This window comes from Macaca fascicularis, chromosome 3, assembly GCF_037993035.2.
Source record: "Macaca fascicularis isolate 582-1 chromosome 3, T2T-MFA8v1.1".
NCBI classification, from domain to species: Eukaryota; Metazoa; Chordata; class Mammalia; order Primates; family Cercopithecidae; genus Macaca; species Macaca fascicularis.
The window spans coordinates 35,770,784-35,793,104 of NC_088377.1; the positions used below are offsets into that span (position 1 = coordinate 35,770,784).

At 48.8% G+C, this 22,321-nt stretch overlaps 1 protein-coding gene across 3 annotated transcripts in view; it reads right to left on the reverse strand.

The window, feature by feature from the left end:
• Positions 1-21,060, reverse strand: part of SNX8 (sorting nexin 8) — a 55,456-nt gene extending 34,396 nt beyond the window's left edge. The window contains exon 1 of one of the 3 annotated variants that reach the window (XM_005549016.4): positions 20,965-21,060. In XM_005549016.4, coding sequence (XP_005549073.3) covers positions 20,965-21,058 — 94 coding nt within the window. In that variant the 5' untranslated portion in view covers positions 21,059-21,060. Of the gene's footprint in view, positions 1-9,585; positions 14,307-18,569 lie in introns of those variants that run through there. The other 2 variants (XM_065541547.1, XM_065541548.1) reach the window with 2 other exon arrangements.
• Between the last annotated feature and the right edge of the window lie 1,261 nt (positions 21,061-22,321).

A 22,321-nucleotide genomic window follows, 5' to 3' on the forward strand; every position in this document is an offset into this window, starting at 1 on the left:
TGCCCACCTGTAATCCCAGCTACTTGGGAGGCAGAGGCAGGAGGATCATTTGAGCCCAGGAGGTCAAGGCTGCAGTGAGCTGTGATTGTGCCACTGCATTCCAGCCTAGGTGACAGAGCAAGACCACCTCAAACAAAAACAAAACAAAAACAAAAAAAAATTGGCCAAGCACAGTGGCTCACACCTGTAATCCTAATATTTTGAGAGGCTGAGGTGGGAGGACTGCTTGAGGTCAAAGAGTGCAAGGCTAACCTAGCCAACATGGCAAGACCCTATTGCTAAAAAAATTTATTTCTTTTTTCTTTTTCTCTTCTTTGTATTACTTTTTACTTTTTGTTTAGTTTATTTTCCCCCTGAAATGCCAAAAAAAATTTTTAATACTTTAAAAAAAGAATGAAAGTGAGGCTGCGTCCCATGGCTCACGCCTCCTGAGGCAGGAGGACTGCTTGAGCCCAGAAATTCGAGATCAGCCTGGGTGACAGAGCAAGACCCTATTTCTAAAAATAAAAATAAAATAAAATAAAAAAGCCAGGTGTGGTGATGCCTGTAGTAGCAGCTACTTAGGAAGCTGAGGCAAGAGGATCGATTGAGCCCAGGAGGTTGAGGCTGCAGTGAGCTATGATCGTGCCACTACACTCTGGCCTGGGCAACACAGTAAGACCCTGTCTCAAAAACAAAAACAAAAACAAAAAGAAACTGAAAAGACAACCCCCAGAATGGGACAAAATAAAATATTTTAAATTATATACTGATAAGGGACTTGTATCTAGCATATATTAAAGAAATTTCAGCCCAGCGCAGTGGCTCACGCCTGTAATCTAGCACTTTGGGAGGCTGAGACGAGCAGATCATCTGAGGTCAGGAGTTCAAGACCAGCCTGGCCAACATGGCAAAACCCCATCTATACTAAAAATACAAAAAATTAGTCAGGTGTGATGGCAAATGCCTGTGCTCCCAGCTACTCGGGAGGCTGAGGCATGAGAATCGCTTGAACCCGGGAGGCGGAGGTTGCAGTGAGCAGAGATTGCCCCTCTGCACTTCAGCCTGGGAGACAAGAGCTAAACTCCATTTCCAAAAACAACAAAACAGAATGACAACAACAAAAAGAATTATTACAACTCAATTCTTTTAAAAAATAAAAGAATACAACTCAATTCTTTTAAAATTACAAATTACCTAAATTTTTCAGCAGGGGTCGGGGGAACAGGGTCTCACCCTGTCACCCAGGCTGGAATGCAGTGGTGTGATCACAGCTAACTGCAGCCTCAAACTCCTGGGCTCAAGCAATCCTCCAACTTCAGCCTCCCAAGTAGCTAGGAACACAGGTGCCTGCCACTACACCCAGCTAATTTTTTTATTTTGTGGAGATGGGGTCTAACGGTGTTGCCCAGGCGGTCTCCAACTCCTAAGCTTAAGCGATCCACCCACCTTGGTCTCCCAAAGTGCTGGAATTACAGGAGTGAGCCACTGTACCAGACAAAATTGCCTAATTTTAAAGACGTACAAAAAAATTGAATAGTCATTTACCTAAAGAAGATGCAGAAATGGCCAATAGGCACATGAAAAGATGCTCAGCCAGGCGTGGTGGCTCATGCCTGTAATCTCAGCACTTTGGGAGGCTGAGGCGAGTGAATTACCTGAGGTCAGGAGTTCGAGACCAGCCTGACCAACATGGTGAAACCCCATATCTACTAAAAATACAAAAATTAGTTAGACATGGTGGTACGTGCCTGTAATCCCAACTGCTCAGGAGGCTGAGGCATGAAAATTGCTTGAACCCGGGAGGCGGAGGCTGCTATGAGCTGAGATTATGCCATTGCACTCCAGCCTGCGCAACAAAGGAATATTCCATCTCAAAAAAAAAAAAAAAAAAACAGACCGGGCACGGTGGCTCACACCTGTAATCTCGGCACTTCGGGAGGCCAAGACAGGTGGATCACCTGAGGACAGGAGTTCAAGACTAGCCTGGCCAACATGGCGAAACCCCGTCTCTACTAAAAATACAAAAATTAGCCAGGCGTGGTGGCGGGCGCCTGTAATCCCAGCAAAAAAAAAAAAAAAAACGGATATGTGTTTCTGTTGCTTTTGGGGTCTTGGGCATAAATTCTTTGCCTGGGCCTATGTCCAGAAGAGTTCTCCCAATGTTATCTTCTAGAGTTGTTATAGTTTCAGGTCTTAGATTTAAGTCTTTGATCCATCTTGAGTTGATTTTTGCATGTGGTGAGAGACAGCAACCCAGTTTCATTCTTGTGCATGTGGCTATCCAATTTTCCCGACACCACCGATTAACCAGGGCGTCCTCGCCAGTGTTATGTTTTTGGATGTTTTGTCAAAGATTGGTCAGTTGTAAAAATGTAGCTTTATTTCTGGGTTCTCTATTCTGTTCCATGGGTCTGTGTGTACTTTTATAGCAATACCATGCTATTTTGGTTACTACAGCCTTAGAGATTAATTTGAAGTCAGGCAATACGATCCCTCCAAATTCATTCTTTTCGCTTAGGATTGCTTTGGCTTCTCGGGCTCATTGTTTCCATGTGAACTTTTGGATTTTTTTTCTAATTCTGTGAAAAATGATGTTGGTATTTTGATAGGAATTGCACTGACTCTGTAGATTGCTTTGGGCACTATGGTCATTTTCACAACATTGATTCTCCCAATCCCTGAGCATGGGAAGTTTTTCCATTTGTTTGTGTCATCTGTGATTTATTTCATCAGTGTTTCGTCGTTCTCCTTGTAGAGATCTTTCACATCCTTGGTTAACTATATTCCTAGGGTGTCTGGTGGTTGTTATTGTAGCTGTTGTAAATGGGAATGAGTTCTTGATTTGATTCGCAGCTTGGTCGCTGGCGGCAGATAGCAGTGCTACTGATTTGTGTACATTGATTTTGTAACCTGAAACTTCACTGAATTCTTCTCTCAAATCTAGGAGTCTTCTAGAGGAGTCTTGAGGGTGTTCTAGGTATAATATCACATTGTCAGCAGGGATAGTTTGACTTCCTCTCTTCCAATCCAGATGTACTTTATTTCTCTTGCCTGATTGCTATATAAATGGGGCCTATTTAATACCTTATTTAATGTGATGTAACATTAAGATATTTTGAAATAAAGTCACTCCATCCCTACAACCTGTATACATCTATATTCATTTTTACATATTACTTTCCATGTGCATAAAGTTGTAATGTGCCATATAGACTATCTTCTTATTTAAATTTTTTATAGATGATATATTTTTAAAAAATTAATTTTCTGGCCGGGCGAGGTGGCTCACGCAAACCTACAGAATGGGAGGAAATATTTGCAAACTATACCTCCTATAAAGGACTAATATCGAGAATCTACAAGGAACTCAAACAAATCAGCAGGAAAAAAAACAAGTAACCCCAATAAAAAGTGGGCAAATGACATAAACAGATATTTCTCAAAAAAAGATACACAAATGGCCAGCCGGACGCGCTGGCTCACGCCTGTAATCCCAGCACTTTAGGAGGCTGAGGCGGGTGGATCACCTGAGATCAGGAGTTCAAGACCAGCCTGGCCAACATGGTGAAACCCTGTCTCTGCAAAAATACAAAAATTAGCCAGGCATGGTGGCAGATGCCTGTAATCCCAGCTACTTGGGAGGCTGAGGCAGGAGAACCGCTTGAACCTGGGAGGCGGAGGTTGCAGTGAGCCGAGATCACACCACTGCACTCCAGCCTGGGCGACAAGAGTGAGACTGTCTCAAAAAAAAAAAAAAAAAAGATACACAAATGGCCAACAAATATATACGAAAAATGCTCAAAATCAGTAATCCATCAGAGGGACATGCAAATGAAAACCACAATGAGATAGTATCTTACCCCAGCCAGAATGGCTATTATTAAAAAGTCAAAGAACAGGGGCTGGGCGCGGTGGCTCAAGCCTGTAATCCCAGCACTTTGGGAGGCCGAGATGGGTGGATCACGAGGTCGGGAGATCGAGACCATCCTGGCTAACACGGTGAAACCCCGTCTCTACTAAAAAAATACAAAAAACTAGCCGGGCGGCGTGGCGGGCACCTGTAGTCCCAGCTACTTGGGAGGCTGAGGCAGGAGAATGGCGTAAACTCGGGAGGCGGAGCTTGCAGTGAGCTGAGATCCGGCCACTGCACTCCAGCCTGGGCAGCAGAGCGAGACTCCGTCTCAAAAAAAAAAAAAAAAAAAGTCAAAGAACAATAGATGTTGGTGTAGATGTGGTACAAAGGGAATGTTTATACGCCACCGATGGGAATAAAATTAGTACGACATCTGTGGAAAACAGTATGGAGCTTTCCCAGAGAACTAAAGGCAGATCTATCATTCGATCCAGCAGTCCTACTACTGAGTAATCACCCAAAAGAAAAGAAATAATTACATAAAAAAGGGGCCGGGCATGGTGGCACACACCTGTAATCCCAGCACTTTGGGAGGCTGAGACGGGCAGATCACTTGAGGTCAGGAGTTCGAGACCAGCCTGGCCAACATGGTGAAACCCCATCTCTACTAAAAATACAAAATTAGCTGGGCGTGGTGGCACATGCCTATAATATCAGCTATTTGGGAGGCTGAGGCAGGAGAATCGCTTGAACCCAGGAGGCACAGGTTGCAGTGAGCCGAGATTGTGCCATTGCACTGCACTGCAGCCTGGACAGTAAGAGCAAAACTCCATCTCAAAAAAAAAAAAAAAAAAAAAAAATACCTGCACATGCACATTTCTCGCAGCACAATTCACAATTACAAAGAAAAGGAATCAAGCTAAGTGCCAGTCGACCGATAAGTAGATATCGAAAATGTGGTCCATATACACCATGGGATTCTTTCCTTCTTTCTTTTTTGAGACAGAGTCTCACTCTGTCGCCCAGGCTGGAGTACAGTGGTATGATCTCAGCTCGCTGCAAGCTCCACCACCCGGGTTCACGCCATTCTCCTGCCTCAGCCTCCCGAGTAGCTGGGACTACAGGCGCCCACCACCATGCCCGACTAATTTTTTTTGTATTTTTAGCAGAGACGGGGTTTCACTGTGTTAGCCAGGATGGTCTCGATCTCCTGACCTCGTGATCCGCCTGCCTCGGCCTCCCAAAGTGCTGGGATTACAGGCGTGAGCCATTGCGCCCGGCCTTACACCATGGAATTCTACTCAGTCATAGAAAAGAATGAAATAATGTCTTTTGCAGCAACTTGGATGGAAGTGGAGGCCATTATCCTCAGTGAAGTAACTCCAGATCAGAAACCCAAATACCACATATTCTTGCTTCTAAGTGAGAGCCGAACTACAGGTACACAAAAGCAGGCAGGGTGGGATAACGGACATTGGACTCTCAGAGGGCAGGAGGGGGTGAAGGATGAAAACTTACCTACTGGGCACAATGGACATTATTTGGGTGACAGGTACAATAAAAACCCAGACTTCACCAGCCAACAATTCATCCACATAACCAAAAACCAACCCTGAAGCTATTGAAATCAAGTTTTTTTTTTTAAAGAAACATTTTAAAAAAACAAAAAATGTGAAAGCACCTAGCATGCTGCCCAGGGCCCAAGCTTTTCTTTATTCTTATCTTTAGAGAGGATCTCGCTCTGTCATACAGGCTGGAGTACAGTAGTGTGATCACAGCTCACTGTAACCTCGAACTCCCAGGCTCCGGTGATCTTCCTGCCTCAGCCTCCCAAGTAGCTGGGGCTACAGGCATGAGCCATCATGAGCAGCTCAGTTTTTATTTTTTTGTAGAGGCAGAGTCTCACTATGATGCCCAGGCTTTGAGCTTCTCTTTTTTGTTTTGTTTTTGGTTTGGGTTATTTTGTTTTGTTTTGTTTTTTGAGATGGAGTCTCATTCTGTCCTTCAGACTGGAGTGCAGTGGTTTGGTTTGGTTTGCTTTGGTTTGGTTTGGTTTTTTAAGACGGAGTCTCATTCTACCTTCAGACTGGAGTGCAGTGGTTTGGTTTGGTTTTTTGAGACGGAGTCTCATTCTGTCCCCCATGCTGGAGTGCAGTGGTGCGATCTCGGCTCACTGTAACCGCAGCCTCCCAGGTTCCAGAGATTCTCCTGCCTCAGCCTCCTGGGTAGCTGGGATTACAGGCACGCATCACCACGCCCAGATAATTTTTGTATTTTTACTAGTAGAGACGGGGTTTCACCATGTTGGCCAGGCTGGTCTTGAACTCCTAACCTCAGGTGATCCACCCGCCTCAGCCTCCCAAAGTACTGGGATTCGAGGCATGAGCCACCACACCCAGCCTGGGTCTTTTTTTGTGTTTGTTTGTTTTGAGATGGAGTCTTGCTCTGTCCCCCAGGCTGGAGTCCTGTGGTGTGATCCCAGCTCACTACAACCTCCACCTCCCAGGTTCAAAAGATTCTCATACCTCAGACTCCTGAGCAGCTGGGACTACAGGCGCAAGCTACCACACCTAGCTAATTTTTTGTATTTTTGGTAGAGATTGGGTTTTGCCATGATGGCCAGACTGGTCTCGAACTCCTGACCTCAAGTGATCCTCCCATCTCGGCCTCCCAAAGGGCTGGGATTACACGCATGATCCACCGTGCCCAGCCTGAGCTTTTCTTTTTTAATGGGCCTGTACTCCTGATACCAAATTCCCAGAGCAAACCACAGACGGAGCAAGCTGCTGACCAGGGTCAGGGCTCCCCAGAGAGCTGGGTTCCTCGACAGGACAACGGCATCTTGTTCTCATCAGGAACCAGACCACGCCTGAGATTCCATGGATAATCACAAACAGACCACGGGCCATCCATCACTGAGACCCAGGGAACTGCATATGAACCCCACATACACACACATGCACATGCAGGCGCACACCCACACACATCCACACACCCACACATATCCACACACACCTACACACCCACACACCCACACACATCCACACACCCACACACATCCACACACACCCACACACCCACATACACACAAGCAGGACACGGGAGATGAAAGAGACCAGACCACAAAGGGGGGAAAAAATCACTGGTTCCACGTCACAAAACTGAAGTGCAGTGCTGGAAATAGTCACCACTCAGATGATTTCCTCTGACTCAAATCAGAGTCAAGGGGCAAGCGGAACCAGCCAAGGACATCAGAACCGTCCGTCCCACCAATCCCCCGGAACCCCCTTCTGAAAGGGTCCATTCGACTTCAGCTCATTCCTCAAAGCACCTCTCGGGTCTCTCATTTCAGGAACGTTTATCCGAGGGGAGGCCTGGCGATTTGTTCCGGAGTTAAAAAGGAATACTATTTTAGCAAATTGGGGGAATCTTGGAATAACTTGCCAAGTAGAAGGCTGGAGTTCCAAAAAGAGTCCTCGTCTCTGTTTAACTAAATGCCACCCATTCCTGGCTTATTGCTTTTTCTTTTAACCCTCCTCCTGGCTGTGGTTGCTTCGGTCTGAAAGTGACTCTGGTTTTTTCTAGGGTCTCCTGATGTGAAAGTGAAAATATTTCAAAATATCTGACGGGGCTAAGTCTGTCTTGATCCTCACAGAGGCCAAATGAGAAGCACCTTCATTGGCCACCAACTTAGGTCGCTCCGAGAACATTCCAAGAAGTCACCCAGCATGATGAGCCGAGTGAGATACAATTAAATCCATGTAAGCAAACCTTTATTGATCGACGGCAAGCATAGCAAGGAAGAAGCCGTGCTTCCTTCTCCTGGCTGCCTTCAGGGTAGACAACCAGGAACGCAATTAATCAACCAGAAAATGTAACACCTCAGAAGTCGGCAAGAACAAATTACGAACTGTGAAAAATGTCACAGGAAGAGAAATATTTAGTCAGTTTTTCCCCCACGGCTAAATTTGCGCTGAACATGAAGACCTAGTTTTCCATGCAAAGAAGGCTGGACTCTCATCTGGTGTCTTACAGACCCCAACACTCCAAGAGCAGTTAACCAGGATGCTCAGATGATCTTAACGTGTTTAAGGGAACTCAGCCTGTGCCTCACAAAATTCAAGAAGTGATTTGGTTTTTCAGAGCTAGCAATCCAAGGAGATTTTATGTTCAACTTGAGATTTTATGTTCAACTCAACTGGAAACAAACCGTCTACACCCAGTTGTCCAGAATGAACTAAATATTTTCAGTAGACACGTTGCAAAGCTTTTTTTTTGGAGACAGAGCCTTGCTCTGTTGTCACCTAGGCTGGAGTGCAGTGGCACAATCTTAGCTCACTGTAGCCTCAATCTCCTGGGTTCAAGCGATCCTCCTGCCTCAGCCTCCCAAGTAACTGGAACTACAGATGCGTACCACCATGCCTGGCTAATTTTCTCTTTCTTTTTTTTTTTTTTTTTTTTTTTTGGCAGAGAAAAAGTCTCGCTATATTGCCCAGACTGATCTTTTTTCTTTTTTCTTTTTTTTTTAATTATTGAGACAGTTTCATTCTTGTCACCCAGGCTGGAGTGCAGTGGTGCAATCTCGGCTCACTACAACCTCCGCCTCCTGGGTTCAAATGATTCTCCTGCTTCAGCCTCCCGAGTAGCTGGGATTACAGGCGCCCGCCACCACGCCCAGCTAATTTTTGTACTTTTAGTAGAGATGGGGTTTCACCATTTCGCCAGGCTGGTCTCGAACTCCTGACCTCAAGTGATCTGTCTACCTTGGCCTCCCAAAGTGCTGGGATTACAGGCGTGAGCCACCGCGCCCAGCCCCTGTTGCAGAGCTTAAACCCAACGTTGAACAAGACAAGTAACCATTCTCCCACTAAACGACTTCGACACTCACCACAGGCATTCTGAATTTACATGCTCTTTCATTATGCCCTGTTTCATAACTTTAAAGTGCATTCCTGTTCTGAAAAGATAAAAAGGACCTAGCACAATTGTCTAGGGTGTTATTTATGAGAAAGGTCTGTACAACTATCTCCCTCTAAGGAAAACCATCTGAAGAGGGAAAGCTCCATGCCTATGAATGGCTGCTTAACATGGCCAGACACAAATCCCACAGAGACCCTCACAGGCCAGGTCACACTGCCCACGTCCCAGCTGTGGCCGCAAGCCTGGTGTGAATTTCAGAACCACCACCTATTGGCTGTGTGCTCACGGGCATATGACTACAAGGCAGGCCAGCCCCCAAATTGAGGCTTAGCCCAGAGGCTTCTAGGCTTTGTCTAGAAGGAATTCAAGGCTGAGCCGCTGGTGTTAGCAACTTTCATTGAAGCAGCAGCGCGCACAGCAGCAGCAGAGGGTCCTGCTCCTTGCAGAGTAGAACCACCCCTTTACCAGGGCACCCAGAGCAGCAACTCAGAGGCAGTGTTGCACTCCTATTTATACCTGCTTTTAATTATATGCAAACTAAGGGGTGATTTAGGCAGAAATTTCTAGAATGGGGGTAACTTCCGGGCTGTCCAGTCATTGTCATGGAAAAGGGCGTCCATGTGTTGCCATGGTAATGGTAAACTGACATGGCACACTGGTGGGCATGTCTTATGGGAAGGTGCTTCTGCCCTGGACCTATTTCAGCTAGTCCTCAATTTGGTCCGCTATCCAGGCCCCACCTCCAGACTCAAGTTCTGTCTCCTAACTCATTACCAAACTTCCATGTGCCTCAGTTTCCTCACCTCTAAAGTGAGGCTAGGACTACTTACTTTTCAGCTTGTTAGTTCACACGCAGACCCCAAGGAGAACGCAGAGCACACTGTCCAGGCTCTCAAACAGTTGGAGATCGGCCGGGCGCGGTGGCTCACGCCGCAAAAGAGTTGGGGATCAGTGGGACTCATTCTCCCACCCCTGCTGTGCAAAGAAGGACCGACTACATACAAATCCATCTCCCTAGCTGGGCGTAGTGGCTCACGCCTGGAATCCCAGCACTCTGGGAGGCTGAGGTGGGCAGATCACGAGGTCAGGAGATGGAGACCATCCTGGCTAACACCATGAAATCCCGTCTCTACTAAAAATGCAAAAAATTAGCCGGGCGTGCTGGCGGGTGGGCACCTGTAGTCCTAGCTATTCAGAAGGCTGAGGCAGGAGAATGGCGTGAACCCGGGAGGCGGAGCTTGCAGTGATCGGAGATCGCACCACTGCACTGCAGCCCGGGTCACAGAGCTAGACTCTGTCTCAGAAAAAAAAAAAAAAAAAAAAAAAAAAATTCCATCTCCCCAAGGACTGGGGCAAATGGGAATAGGGTCGCCTCACAGAGTAACCCACCTTGGAGGGAAGCACGCCCATTTGCACATAACACAGCATCACTTTAAACTTCGCAGAAGCTTCCAGGAGCTTTCCTCCTTTCCTATCTAGCCAAGGAAGGAAAGTTAACCGCGCACGTGCCGTCCTGAGATAAGAAACTGCACACACAGAGACACTCCCCAGACTCTGAAGAGCTGAAAATGCAATTTCAAATCTCCTTTTGGTGCAAAACACCGGCAGTAAGTGGCCGGTTCTTGAAAGACAGGTCCACCTCCGGCCTGGACTGGAATTCCTCAGGAGCTGGGAGGTAAAATTTCGGGTCTGAAGATAATTAACTGTGCCCAGTCATGAATATCATCTGACTCTCCTTGACAGCCTTGGCCAGAGAGATGCTTTTGGCTTTTGGCTGAGAGTGAGGTTCCCAGACAAGCCCTGCTGTTCCTGCAGATGCCGGAAGGTCTGGGTGCTCCTTCTTGCTGTGCTGCCGGGGGCCACCGAAACAGCCGGACTTAACAGAGCACCGGGCTGAGCCAGCAGCAGTCAGGCCTCAGAAACGGCTGGAGGCAGGGGAGCTCTTCCACTGAGCAACCGCAGTGCCCTCTGTTAGGAGCAGACCTTGATGCAAGAAAACGGATTTCACCCTGAAGGCTCCTCCCTCTGGGTAAATCCAACAGGACTTGGGGCATGAATACTAAGGCAGTCAGTCCAGATACTCCTACAAAATTGTCTTAGGAATCTCAGGTGTCCCCCCAACATTTTGTATTATTTTGTTGGTGGTGGTGTCTTTTTTTTTCTTTTTTTTTTTTTTGAGACAGAGTCTTGCTCTGTTGCCTGGGCTTGAGTGCAGTGGTGCGATCTCAGCTCACTGCAACCTCCGCCTCCTGGGTTCACGCCATTCTCCTGTCTCAGCCTCCTGAGTAGCTGGGATTACAGGCGCCCACACCACCACACCTGGCTAATTTTTGTATTTTTAGTAGAGACGGGGTTTCACTATGTTGGCCAGGCTGGTCTCGAACTCCTGACCTCAGGTGATCCGCCCGCCTCAGCCTCCCTAAGTGCTGGGATTACAGGCATGAGCCACCATGCCCGGCCTGTATTGTATTATTTTGTATTATGAAATACTTTACGCATGCACAGAAAGGGCTATAAAACTTCTATGAACACTTGAACAAAATTATATATCAAACACGTGTAACCACCATCCAGGCCAAGAATTAAAGACAGCCAGACTAGGTGCAGTGGCTCACACCAGTAATCCCAGCACTTTGGGAGGCCGAGGCAGGAGGACTGTTTGAGCCCAGGAGTTCAAGACCAGTCTCAGCAACATCGTGAGTCCCTGTCTCTATAAAATAAAAAATAAAGACAGTGGCACCCCGGAAACACTCCTTCTACTGCACCCCTGACAGATCTGGGTGCCTTCCTCCCACCAGAGGGAACTACCAGCCTAATTCGTATAGCATCTTCCTCACTTTTCATTCAGTCTTATCCCCCATGTGAGCACCCCACACAACAGAGTCTATTTCTGCGTACTCTTGCGCTTCACGTAAACTGTCACCCAGGCTAGAGTCCGGTGGCGCCATCTCGGCTCACTGCAACCTCTGCCTCCTGGGTTTAATGGATCCTCCTGCCTCAGCCTCCTGAGTGGCTGGGATTACAGGCACCTGCCACTACGCCCAGTTAATGTTTGTAGTTCCTGGTAGAGACGGGGTTTCACCATGGTGCCCAGGCTGATCTCAAACTCCTGAGCTCCGGTGATCTGCCCGCCTTAAGCACCCAAAGTGCTGGGATTACAGGCGTGAGCCACCACGCCCAACCTGACAATTTCTTTTATAATACAATATTTTATTTTTATTTTTTGACATGGCATCTCTGTCACCCAGGCTGCAGTGCAGTGATGCAATCGTAGCTTACTGCAACCTTGAACTCCTGGGCTCAAGTGGTCCTCCCATGTGAGGTGCCCAACTAGGTGGAAGTAGCAGAACATGCCATTGTACCTAGTTAATTTTTTTAATTTTGGTAGAGACGAGGTCTTGCTATGTCACCCAGGCTGCTCTCAAACCCCTGGCCTCAAGCGATCCTCCCGCCTTGGCCTCCCAAAGCACCAGGATTACAGGCATGAGCCACTGCGCCCAACTCAGGACAAGTCGTTTTTTTGTTTGTTTTTTGTTTTTGAGACAGAGTCTTGTTCTGTCGCCCAGGCTGGAGTGCAGTGGCGCGATCTCAGCTCACTGCAACCTCCAGCAATTCTCCTGCCTCAGCCTGCTGAGTAGGTGGGATTACAGGCGCATGCCACCATGCCTGGGTAATTTTTGTTTTTTTGTGTTTTTTTTTTGAGATGGAGTCTTGCTCTGTCGCCCAGGCTGGAGTACAGTGGCATGATCTCGGCTCACTGCAAGCTCCGCCTCCCAGGTTTACGCCATTCTCCTGCCTCAGCCTCCCGAGTAGCTGGGACTATAGGTGCCCACCACCTCGCCTGGCTAGTTTTTTGTATTTTTTAGTAGAGACAGGGTTTCACCGTGTTAGCCAGGATGGTCTCAATCTCCTGACCTCGTGATCCGCCTGTCTCGGCCTCCCAAAGTGCTGGGATTACAGGCTTGAGCCACCGTGCCTGGCCTATTTTTGTATTTTTTTTAGTAGAGATGGGGTTTCACCCTGTTGGCCAGGCTGGTCTCCAACTCTTGACCTTGTGATCCACCCGCCTCAGCCTCCCAAAGTGCTGAGATTACAGGCGTGAGTCACCGCGCCCAGCCTCCGGGACAAGTTTTAATATTGATTCCATCTAATGCATCGTTTTCTGGAACACATGAGGCAAGAATATCTTTAACTGAAATTGTTTTTAACTGAAATTTTATCATATTAGCACTTTCGAAACACAAATTTTATATTCCTTAATGCGCTGTTATACAGACATTAGGTAGAAAATTATGAAAACTACTCAGCAGTGTAGAAAAATGTCAAGGGAAAGAAACTAACTATAAAGACACATATTCACTCTGATGATAACTACACAAAAAGCAATGCATAGGAAAAAAGGAAATATACTAAAATGCAACGGCTGTTAAAGGGGTGGAATTACAGGTGATTTGTCTATAAAATTTTTGCACTTGCTGTTATATATCACTTTGTATAACAAAATTTTCTGAAAGCGCCAATTCATACAGCAATAGCACGTTACTGGATCTGATTACAACTCGCTCATCAGGCTCCTAGAGGACATCAGCACAAATCAGGTTTTGGAAGATTCCTGGAAAATAACGTAATTGGGCTTCTTGAGAGATATTACCTAACCTGACCTTCTCCAGCCCCTACAACACTTCCTGGGGTGAATCAAACTTTGCATAATTTCACTTTAAATTTCCGTAACACACAAACTTCAATGCTTATAGGGAGCTAAAAAGACCCCCATTGACCCCCTGCGACACACCACAGAAACAGCAACACGCCTCCTACAACGCAGTCAACAAAACAGCAGGAAAGGGAGACCAGATTCTCCGGGAGCTAAACACACGGCCCTCCTCAGTCCTCCCAAAACGGATCCTACCCGATATTTTAATACCAATATTTTCCCAAAAACACTTCTCACAAAGCACTTCTGCCCGTTACGTCCAGTTATGTGATGTTCTTGGTGATTCTATAGTAGAAATACGCAGAGCGTGGGGGCGCTCCAGTTTCTCAGAGGGTGACAATGGGCCAGGTGCGGTGGCTCACGCCTGTCATCCCAGCACTTTGGGAAGCTGAAGCCGGGTGCGGGGGGGGATCACTGAGGTCCCAAGTGCGAGACCGGCCTGACCAACATGGTGAAACCCCATCTCTACCAAAAATACAAAAATTAGCCAGGTGTGGTGGTGGACACGTGTAATCCCAGCTACTAAGGAGGTTGAGGCAGGAGACTCGCTTGAACCCGGGAGGCAGAGGGTACAGTGAGCCAAGATTGCACCATTGCACTCCAGCCTGGGCAACAAGAGCAAAAACTCTGTCTCCAAAAAAAAAAAAAAAAGGTGACAGTGACAATGCTGGTGACCAACAGCCAGGCTCTCCATGTGTTCTCGGGCTCTGTGCCTCCCACCTGCAGCCTCCGAGCTTCTAATACCACATGGCTCCTCTCAGACACAGCAGGTCCTGCGAAGCCACCTGCGTCCAGCCAGCGCCACCATCACCCCCGGTCTCTTCCCACCACCCAAGCAAACAGGATGGGCAAACATCTCTTTTTGTGAAGCATTTTTCTCAGGAAAGACAAAATAATACCAAAACAGAATTCCCCTACACGGAACACATCACTTTCTTGCTAACCACAAATTCTGGCAAAATCTGTTCTACATAGCAGTGATTCAGTTAGTTCCTCTTTCTTCAAATGGACACGTTTTACCTTGCAAATTGTGTATGTGTGAGTGTGTGTGTGTGTGTGAGACAGAGAGAGTGAGACAGAGAGAGAGAGAGGATGAACAAGTTTAAAGACTGGTAACAAAAGGTAACAAAACATCTTTGCGGTGTTGTCAAGTCTTATGATATAAGAAATGTGATATCTTATAAAAATGTATAAAAATGTAATTCTATTCAAATATCTGAGACTCTGCTACACAGCAGATAGTATTGTGGATACTATGGTTAAAGAAAAAAAGGTTTCTGTTTTCTGGAGAAAATCAAAATTTAAAAAAAAAGTAACAAACTATATAAATAAAATAAACTTATAAAAAAATAAAAATAAGTTTGCTCATCAGGAGTTTACTACCAAAATGTGTGTCATGGCCAGTCACGGTCGTTCACACCTGTAACGCAGCACTTTGGGAGGCTGCGGCGGGCAGATCACCTGAGGTCAGGAGTTCAACCAGCCTGGTCAACGTGATAAAACCCAGACTCTGCTAAAAATACAAATATTAGCTGGGCATGGTAGCACACACCTGTAATCCCAACTACTGGGGAGGCTGAGGCAGAAGTCTCTTGAACCCGGGAGACGGAGGTTGCACTGAGGCTAGATGGCACCACTGCACTCCAGCCTGGGCAACAGAGTGTAAGACTCTGTCTCAAAAAAAAAAAAAAAAAAAGTGTGTCATGGAAGGGAGCGAAATGGGGCAGAAGGTTTTGTCCCTAATGCAAACAATACTGTGAGGCATAATTTAATCACCATAAAATGCACAAATCTTTTTTTTTTTTTTTTTTTGAGATGGAGTCTTGCTCTGTCGACCAGACTGCAGTGGCACGATCTCGGCTCAGTACAATCTCTACCTTCCAGCTTAATGCAACTCTCCCGCCTCAGCCTCCCGAGTAGCTGGGATTACAGGCGCTCACCATCATGCCCAGCTAATTATTGGATTTTTGTACAGATGGGGTTTCACCATGTTGGCCAGGCTGGTCTTGAACTCCTGACCTCAGGTGATCCGCCTGCCTCGGCCTCCCAAAGTGCTGGGATTACAGGCGTGAACCACCAGGCTCAGCCCCAAATCTGTTTTTTAAATAGGGACGGGGTCTCGCTCTATTGCCCAGGCTGGCCTCAAACTCCTGGCCTCAAGTGATCCTCCTGCCTTAACCTCCCAAAGTGTTAAGATGACAGACGTGAGCTGCCACACCCTGCTCAAAATGTATAAGTAGGCCAGGTGGGGTAGCTCACACCTGTAATCCCAGCACTTTCGGAGGCCAAGGAAGGTGGATTACATGAGGTCAGGAGTCAGCGACCATCCTTCCTGGCCAACAGGGCGAAACTTCGTCTCTACTAAAAACACAAAAATTAGCCATGTGTGGTGGCACATGCCTGTAATCCCAGCTACTGGGGAGGCTGAGGCACAAGAATCGCTAGAGCTGGCCGGCACAGTGGCTCATGCCTGGAATTCCAGCACTTTGGGAGGCAGAGTTGGGCAGATCACCTGAGGTCAGGAATTTGAGACCAGCCTGACCAAGATGGAGAAACCCTGTCTCTACTAAAAAATGCAAAATTAGCCGGGCGTGGTGGCACATGCCTGTAATTCCAGCTACTTTGGGAGGCTGAGGCAAGAGAATTGCTTGAACCTGGGAGGAAGAGGTTGCGGCGAGCCGAGATCGCGCCATTGCACTCCAACCTGGGCAACAAGAGCGAGACTCTGTCTCACAAAAAAAAAAAAAGTATAAACCTTAAGTGACAGCGCAATGAAATTTGACCAACGTATTCACGCACAGAACAAACCTGACATGAGCGAGCAGCTGCAGGTAAGGGCTGGTGGGAACCCAGGGTGCATGGAATCGCCCAGGCAAGAGGGGAAGGCTGGGGGAGGGGTGAAGGAGCCCCGAGGGTCAGCAAAGGCCCTGGACCTGCCTCAATGACACTCAAGAAGTCATCGCCAGGTCAACGAAGACAAACAGCACGGAGCTTCGGAACCGAATGGAATGTATGGAATGCCATGGGATGAGCCGCAAGTGAAGCGTGACTCGCCCTCGTTCTAAAGAGTCAGTGTAGGGCCACAGGACTGTATACGGCAGAGCCAGGATACACCGAGGTCATCTGTACATATTTCTATCCGTGTATTAATCAATCCCGAGAAATCAGGTCGGACGACCAAGCACACCTACCACACTCACTGCTGTTCTCACTCAATGTCACAATCATTGAGCTTCATAGCCTAAGAACAGGCCCTGAAAAACCCTTGTCCTGCATAGTCAGAGAACAGAATGTTCCGGTCAATCAGATATTTTGACAGGAAGAGTTTCAATATAAAATCCAGCCAGGCTCGGTGTCTCATGCCTGTAATCCCAGCACTCTGGGAGGCCCAGGTGGGAGGATTGCTTGAGGCCAGGAGTTCCATACCAGCCTGGGCAACACAGCCAGACTGTCTCTGCAAAAAATTTTAAAAATTGGCCAGGCGTGACCGGGCGCGGTGGCTCACGCCTGTAATCCCCGCACGCTGGGAGGCCGAGGCGGGCGGATCACGAGGTCAGGAGATCAACACCATCCTGGCTAACACGGTGAAACCCCGTCTCTACTAAAAAATACAAAATTATCCAGGCGTGGTGGCGGGTGCCTGTAGTCCCAGCAACTAGGGAGGCTGAGGCAGGAAGGCAGGAGAATGGCGTGAACCCGGGAGGTAGAGCTTGCAGTGAGCCGAGATCGCGCCACTGCACTCCAGCCTGGGTGACAGAGCAAGACTCCATCTGAAAAAAAAAAAATTGGCCAGGCGTGATCATGCATGCCTGTAGCTCCAGCTACCCAGGAGGCTGAGGCAGGAGGAACACTTTAGTCCCAGAGTTTGAGGTTGCAGTGATGCCATGACATCCAGCCTGAGCAACAGAGTAAGACCCTGTCTCAAAAAAAAAAAAAAAGGAGATGAGGCCGGGCGCGGCGGCTCACACCCGCAATCCCAGCACTTTGGGAGGCCAAGGTGGGCGGATCACCTGAGGCCAGGAGGTCAAGACCAGCCTGGCCAAGATGGCGAAACCACATCTCTACCAAAAATACAAAATACCAAATATACAAAAATACCAAAAATACAAAAATGTGCCAGGTGTGGTGGCACATGCCTGTAATCCCAGCTACTTGGGAGGCTGAGGCAAGAGAATCACTTGAACCTGGCAGGCGGAGGTTGCAGTGAACCGAGATCGCGCCATGGCACACCTGCCTAGGCAGAAGAGTGAAACTCCGTCTCAAAAAAATAAATAAATAAAAATAAAAGAAAAGAAAAAAGAATATACTACACTGGGGAAACATGAGCACGTTTATACAAGGAAGTATATATTTCCTGAGTACACATATGAAAAAAATGTGAAAACAGAACTAAAAGGATCCATCCCAAACCGAGAACAACGGTCACCTCTCAGGTACAGACAGGAGACAACTGCAGTTAGGGTGGGACTTTCACTTAATCTACAATGTTCTATTCTCTTTTAAAGAAAACACATTTATCCTTGCATGGCATAAGTGAAAGTTAAGTTTTTATAAAGGGGGTTGCCCTACAGAGCACTCGCAGCTTAAGCTTCAAATAATTCAAATAGAATGAGACTCTTAATGCGGAAAAGTACAACAAGCACATTTTTTTTCTGGCAACACCAAAGACGCAGGAGATTTCACAGTCCCCACATGAATACCACCAGTGGGCTCTGGCTGTGTGGTCAAAACCCTAAAAAAGAGGAAATTCAGTGTATACTTATAAGGCACAACAACCGCTCTTTCAAACCAACCTTAGTGAATGTGTAAGTCACACACATAGTCTCTGGACGATATTCAAAGACTTAAGTTTTTTCTTTGCTGTTTTTGTTTTGTTTTTTTTTTTAATTTGAGATGGGATTTCGCTATGTTGCCCAGGCTGGTCTCTAGCACCTGGGCTCAGGCAATCCTCCCTCCTCAGCTTCCCCAAGTGCTGTGATTTCAGGCGTGAGCCACAGTGCTTGGTCTCAAGGCTGAGGTTTTCTCACTGCAGCCCACCCAATCAGGGTCCCCACCAACACACATTCCCTTGACATTGCCTGCTTTGGGCAAATTACTTACCTCTGGATTTTAGTTTTCTCAGTGTAAAAAGACTGCTAGGCCAGGCCCACTGGCTCACGCCTGTAATCCCAGCACTTTGGGAGGCCGAGGGGGGTAGGTCATAAGGTCAGGACATCGAGACCATCCTGGCTAACACGGTGAAACCCTGTCTCTACTAAAAATACAAAAGAGTAGCCAGGCGTGGTGGAGGGCGCCTGTAGTCCCAGCTACTCGGGAGGCTGAGGCAGGAGAATGGTGTGAACCCGGGAGGCGGAGCTTGCACTGAGCAAGATCCAGCCACTGAACTCCAGCCTGGGCGACAGAGCAAGACTCCGCCTCAAAAAAAAAAAAAGAAAAAAAAGACCTCTGCTATACCACTTCACCTCCCTGCCAGGATGATGACCAAGTTTCAACCAGAAGGACAGGCTACGTCCTGAGAGTCTGTGAGCCCCACTTTCAGACTTGCCTGGTTACCAGAAAGGGCACTGTGAAGCGCTCCCTTGTCCCAGCTACCCCAATCTGTGGATCCCATTAGCACTCGTGATAAAATCACCACTGCCCCCAGAAAAAGCCAGCTACCTACAGGAATTCCAGGCCACATCAAAGGGAGGGCAGTCTCCCAGAGACACAGCTCCCTCGGGCGTACACAGCTCAGACTATCTCTAAATCACACCATTATGGTAGCCTCTGGAGTCTACTTCCGTGAGTCCTGAAGAAAATACAGTCCCCTATACCTGCACAGGACCCCTGAACCACCACCCCTCCAGCAACACCAAATTGCTTTACAAACTGAGGTAGCAGCCGCATTCCGATCCAATCACAGCCTATGATCCAATCACAGCCTACCGTTCCTAAGTAACCGCTCGTTCCTAAGTGACTCCTCGGAAGGAGTCCCACCTGGGGCCCACGCTGGCCTCCAACATGTGACTTCATGGACACAATGTTCTAACCATTGAGAACTATCACATGCCCCCCCTTACACTGATACAACGGAAAGGAAAAAGTAAGACCCATTCTGGAAGGACCTTCTTTCTAGACACAGTCTTCACCTCGAGGATGCCCACCCAATGCAACAATCCCTCCCCTGCTCCCCACTGCCCTTTCTCCCTGACGAAGAAACTGTCTACCAACCCTCTAGAACTCATTTCAGTCATCACCTCCTCAGCGACACCTTGCCAGACCTCCCCGCAAGGGGATTCCTTGTGCCCCCACCAAGAAGAAACCGTAACTCACACCAACACCCAACTACATCTCTTCTCTGGCAGCGAAGGAACATCTAGAAATAACGGGCACCCTCCTGTATTCCTTCTAATGTTTAGTCTCATTAACCCAAATCCCTTAAAGAGAAATACAGGAGGCCGGGTGCAGTGGCTCACGCCTGTAATCCCAGCACTCTGGGAAGCCGAGGTGGTTGGATCACCCGAGGTCAGGAGTTCGAGACCAGCCTGGCCAACATGGCGAAACCCCATCTCTACTAAAAATACAAAAATTAGCCGCGCGTCGTGGTGGGTGCCTGTAATCCAAGCTACTCAGAAGGCTGAGGCAGGAGAATCGCTTGAACCCGGGAGGCGGAGGTTGCAATGAGATCGCACCATTGCACTCCAGCCTGAGTGACAGAGTGAGAATCTGTCTCAAAAAAAAAAAAAAAAGACATAAAAAAGATATACAGACCAGGCACAGTGGCTCATGCCTGTGCTCCCGGCACTTTGGGAGGCCAAGGCAACAGGACTGCTTGAGGCCAGGAGCTCCAGACCAGCCTGGGCAACATAGCAAGATCCCATCTCTACAAAAATAAAAAAATTACCGGGCGTGACTGCACCCGCCCGTAGTCCCAGCACTTTGGGAGGCAAAGGCGGGAGGATCACTTGAAAGAGAGAGAAATAACAGCTACACATCTATAGATTCGGTTCACAGATGAGAAAACAGAGGTCCTGAGAGGTGAAATCACTGGCCCAAGACCACACAACTGACAAGAGCTTGGGAGAGAGGAGGTGGCTAGGAAAGGAGCCCAAGTCCGGGGAAGTGGCCCCCAGGGCCATGGCTCAGCATGACCGGGCAGGGCAGAAGAGCAGAGCCCCAGGACCGGGGCGAGGAGGAAACTGTCCCCGAGGACGCCTCTGAGAGCCCAGGGAACGCGCCTCGGAACGTGGCCAGCTGTAACCTGGACAGGGCTCTCCCGGCGCAGGAGGGCAGGGGACCCCGAGGGACGGAGGCGCGAGAGAGCACGGGGACCCCCAAAGGACAGGCGCGCGGGACGGCAGGGGGACCCCCGAGGGACTGGGGCGCGGGGCCGAACGTGGGGCGCGGGGGCAGGAAACGAGTCGGGGGCCGAGCGCGGCGGCTGAGCCCCGTCCGCCGAGGGTGGTCGGCCCGCGCACCCAGGGCAGGTGGGGGCTACCGTCACCCCACGCCCTACCTGCCGCCGGGGGATCCTCCTCCTCGTCAGCCTCCGCCTCAGCTGCCGCCCCAACTGCAGCCGCAGGCAGCGGGTCCATCGCGCGGCCAGTCATGTGAGCCCGCGCTCCCACGTGACTTCCTCCCGCGCCGCCCGGCCGCACCGCCCTGCCGCGCCGCGTCCGCGCCCCGCCCACACCCCGCCTGGCCACGCCCCGTCCCCGGCGCGCCACGCCCACAGCCCGCCCCTGCTGGGCTCGCCACGCTCCTCGCCCGGCCTCGCCTCGCCTACAACTCGCCTAGCCACGCCCACATTCCCCTCCCCGTCCACGTGGACACGGAGCCGGCTGGCGGCGCACGTTACCTCCGCCTCAGGTTGGACCTCCGGGCTCGCAGGTGCACTGCCTCAGGCGCAAGCCGGCAACCACCGCACCCTCGTTCACTCCCATCTCTCCTCGCCCAGTCACGCCCTTGTTCGCTCATTCACCGGTCACACTGGGGTTCAATGACTCGCACTTCCTCATTCATCCACCCACCCACTCCTTCGCTCACCCACGCAGTGCATCCTGCATTCATTCATTCACCCACTCACTCGCTCACTCACTGCATCCTGCATTCATTCATTCAGCCTCTCACACACTCACTGCATCCTGCATTCATTCATCCACTCACTCACTCACAGCATCCTGCATTCATTCATTCACCCACTCACTCACTCACTGCATCCTGCATTCATTCATTCACCCACTCACTCACTCACTCACTGCATCCTGCATTCATTCATTCACCCACTCACTCACAGCATCCTGCATTCATTCATCCACTCACTCACTCACAGCATCCTGCATTCATTCACCCACTCACTCACTACATCCTGCATTCATTCATTCACCCACTCACTCACTCACTGCATCCTGCATTCATTCATTCACCCACTCACTCACTCACTGCATCTTGCATTCATTCATTCACCCACTCACTCACTGCATCCTGCATTCATTCATTCACCCACTCACTCACTCACTGCATCCTGCATTCATTCATTCACCCACTCACTCACTCACTGCATCCTGCATTCATTCATTCACCCACTCACACACTCACTGCATCCTGCATTCATTCATTCACGCACTCACTCACTCACTGCATCCTGCATTCATTCATCCACCCACCCCGTCACTCACTCACTGCATCCTGCATTCATTCATTCACCCACTCACACACTCACTGCATCCTGCATTCATTCATCCACTCACTCACAGCATCCTGCATTCATTCACCCACTCACTCACTCACTGCATCCTGCATTCATTCATTCACCCACTCACTCACTGCATCCTGCATTCATTCATTCACCCACTCACTCACTCACTGCATCC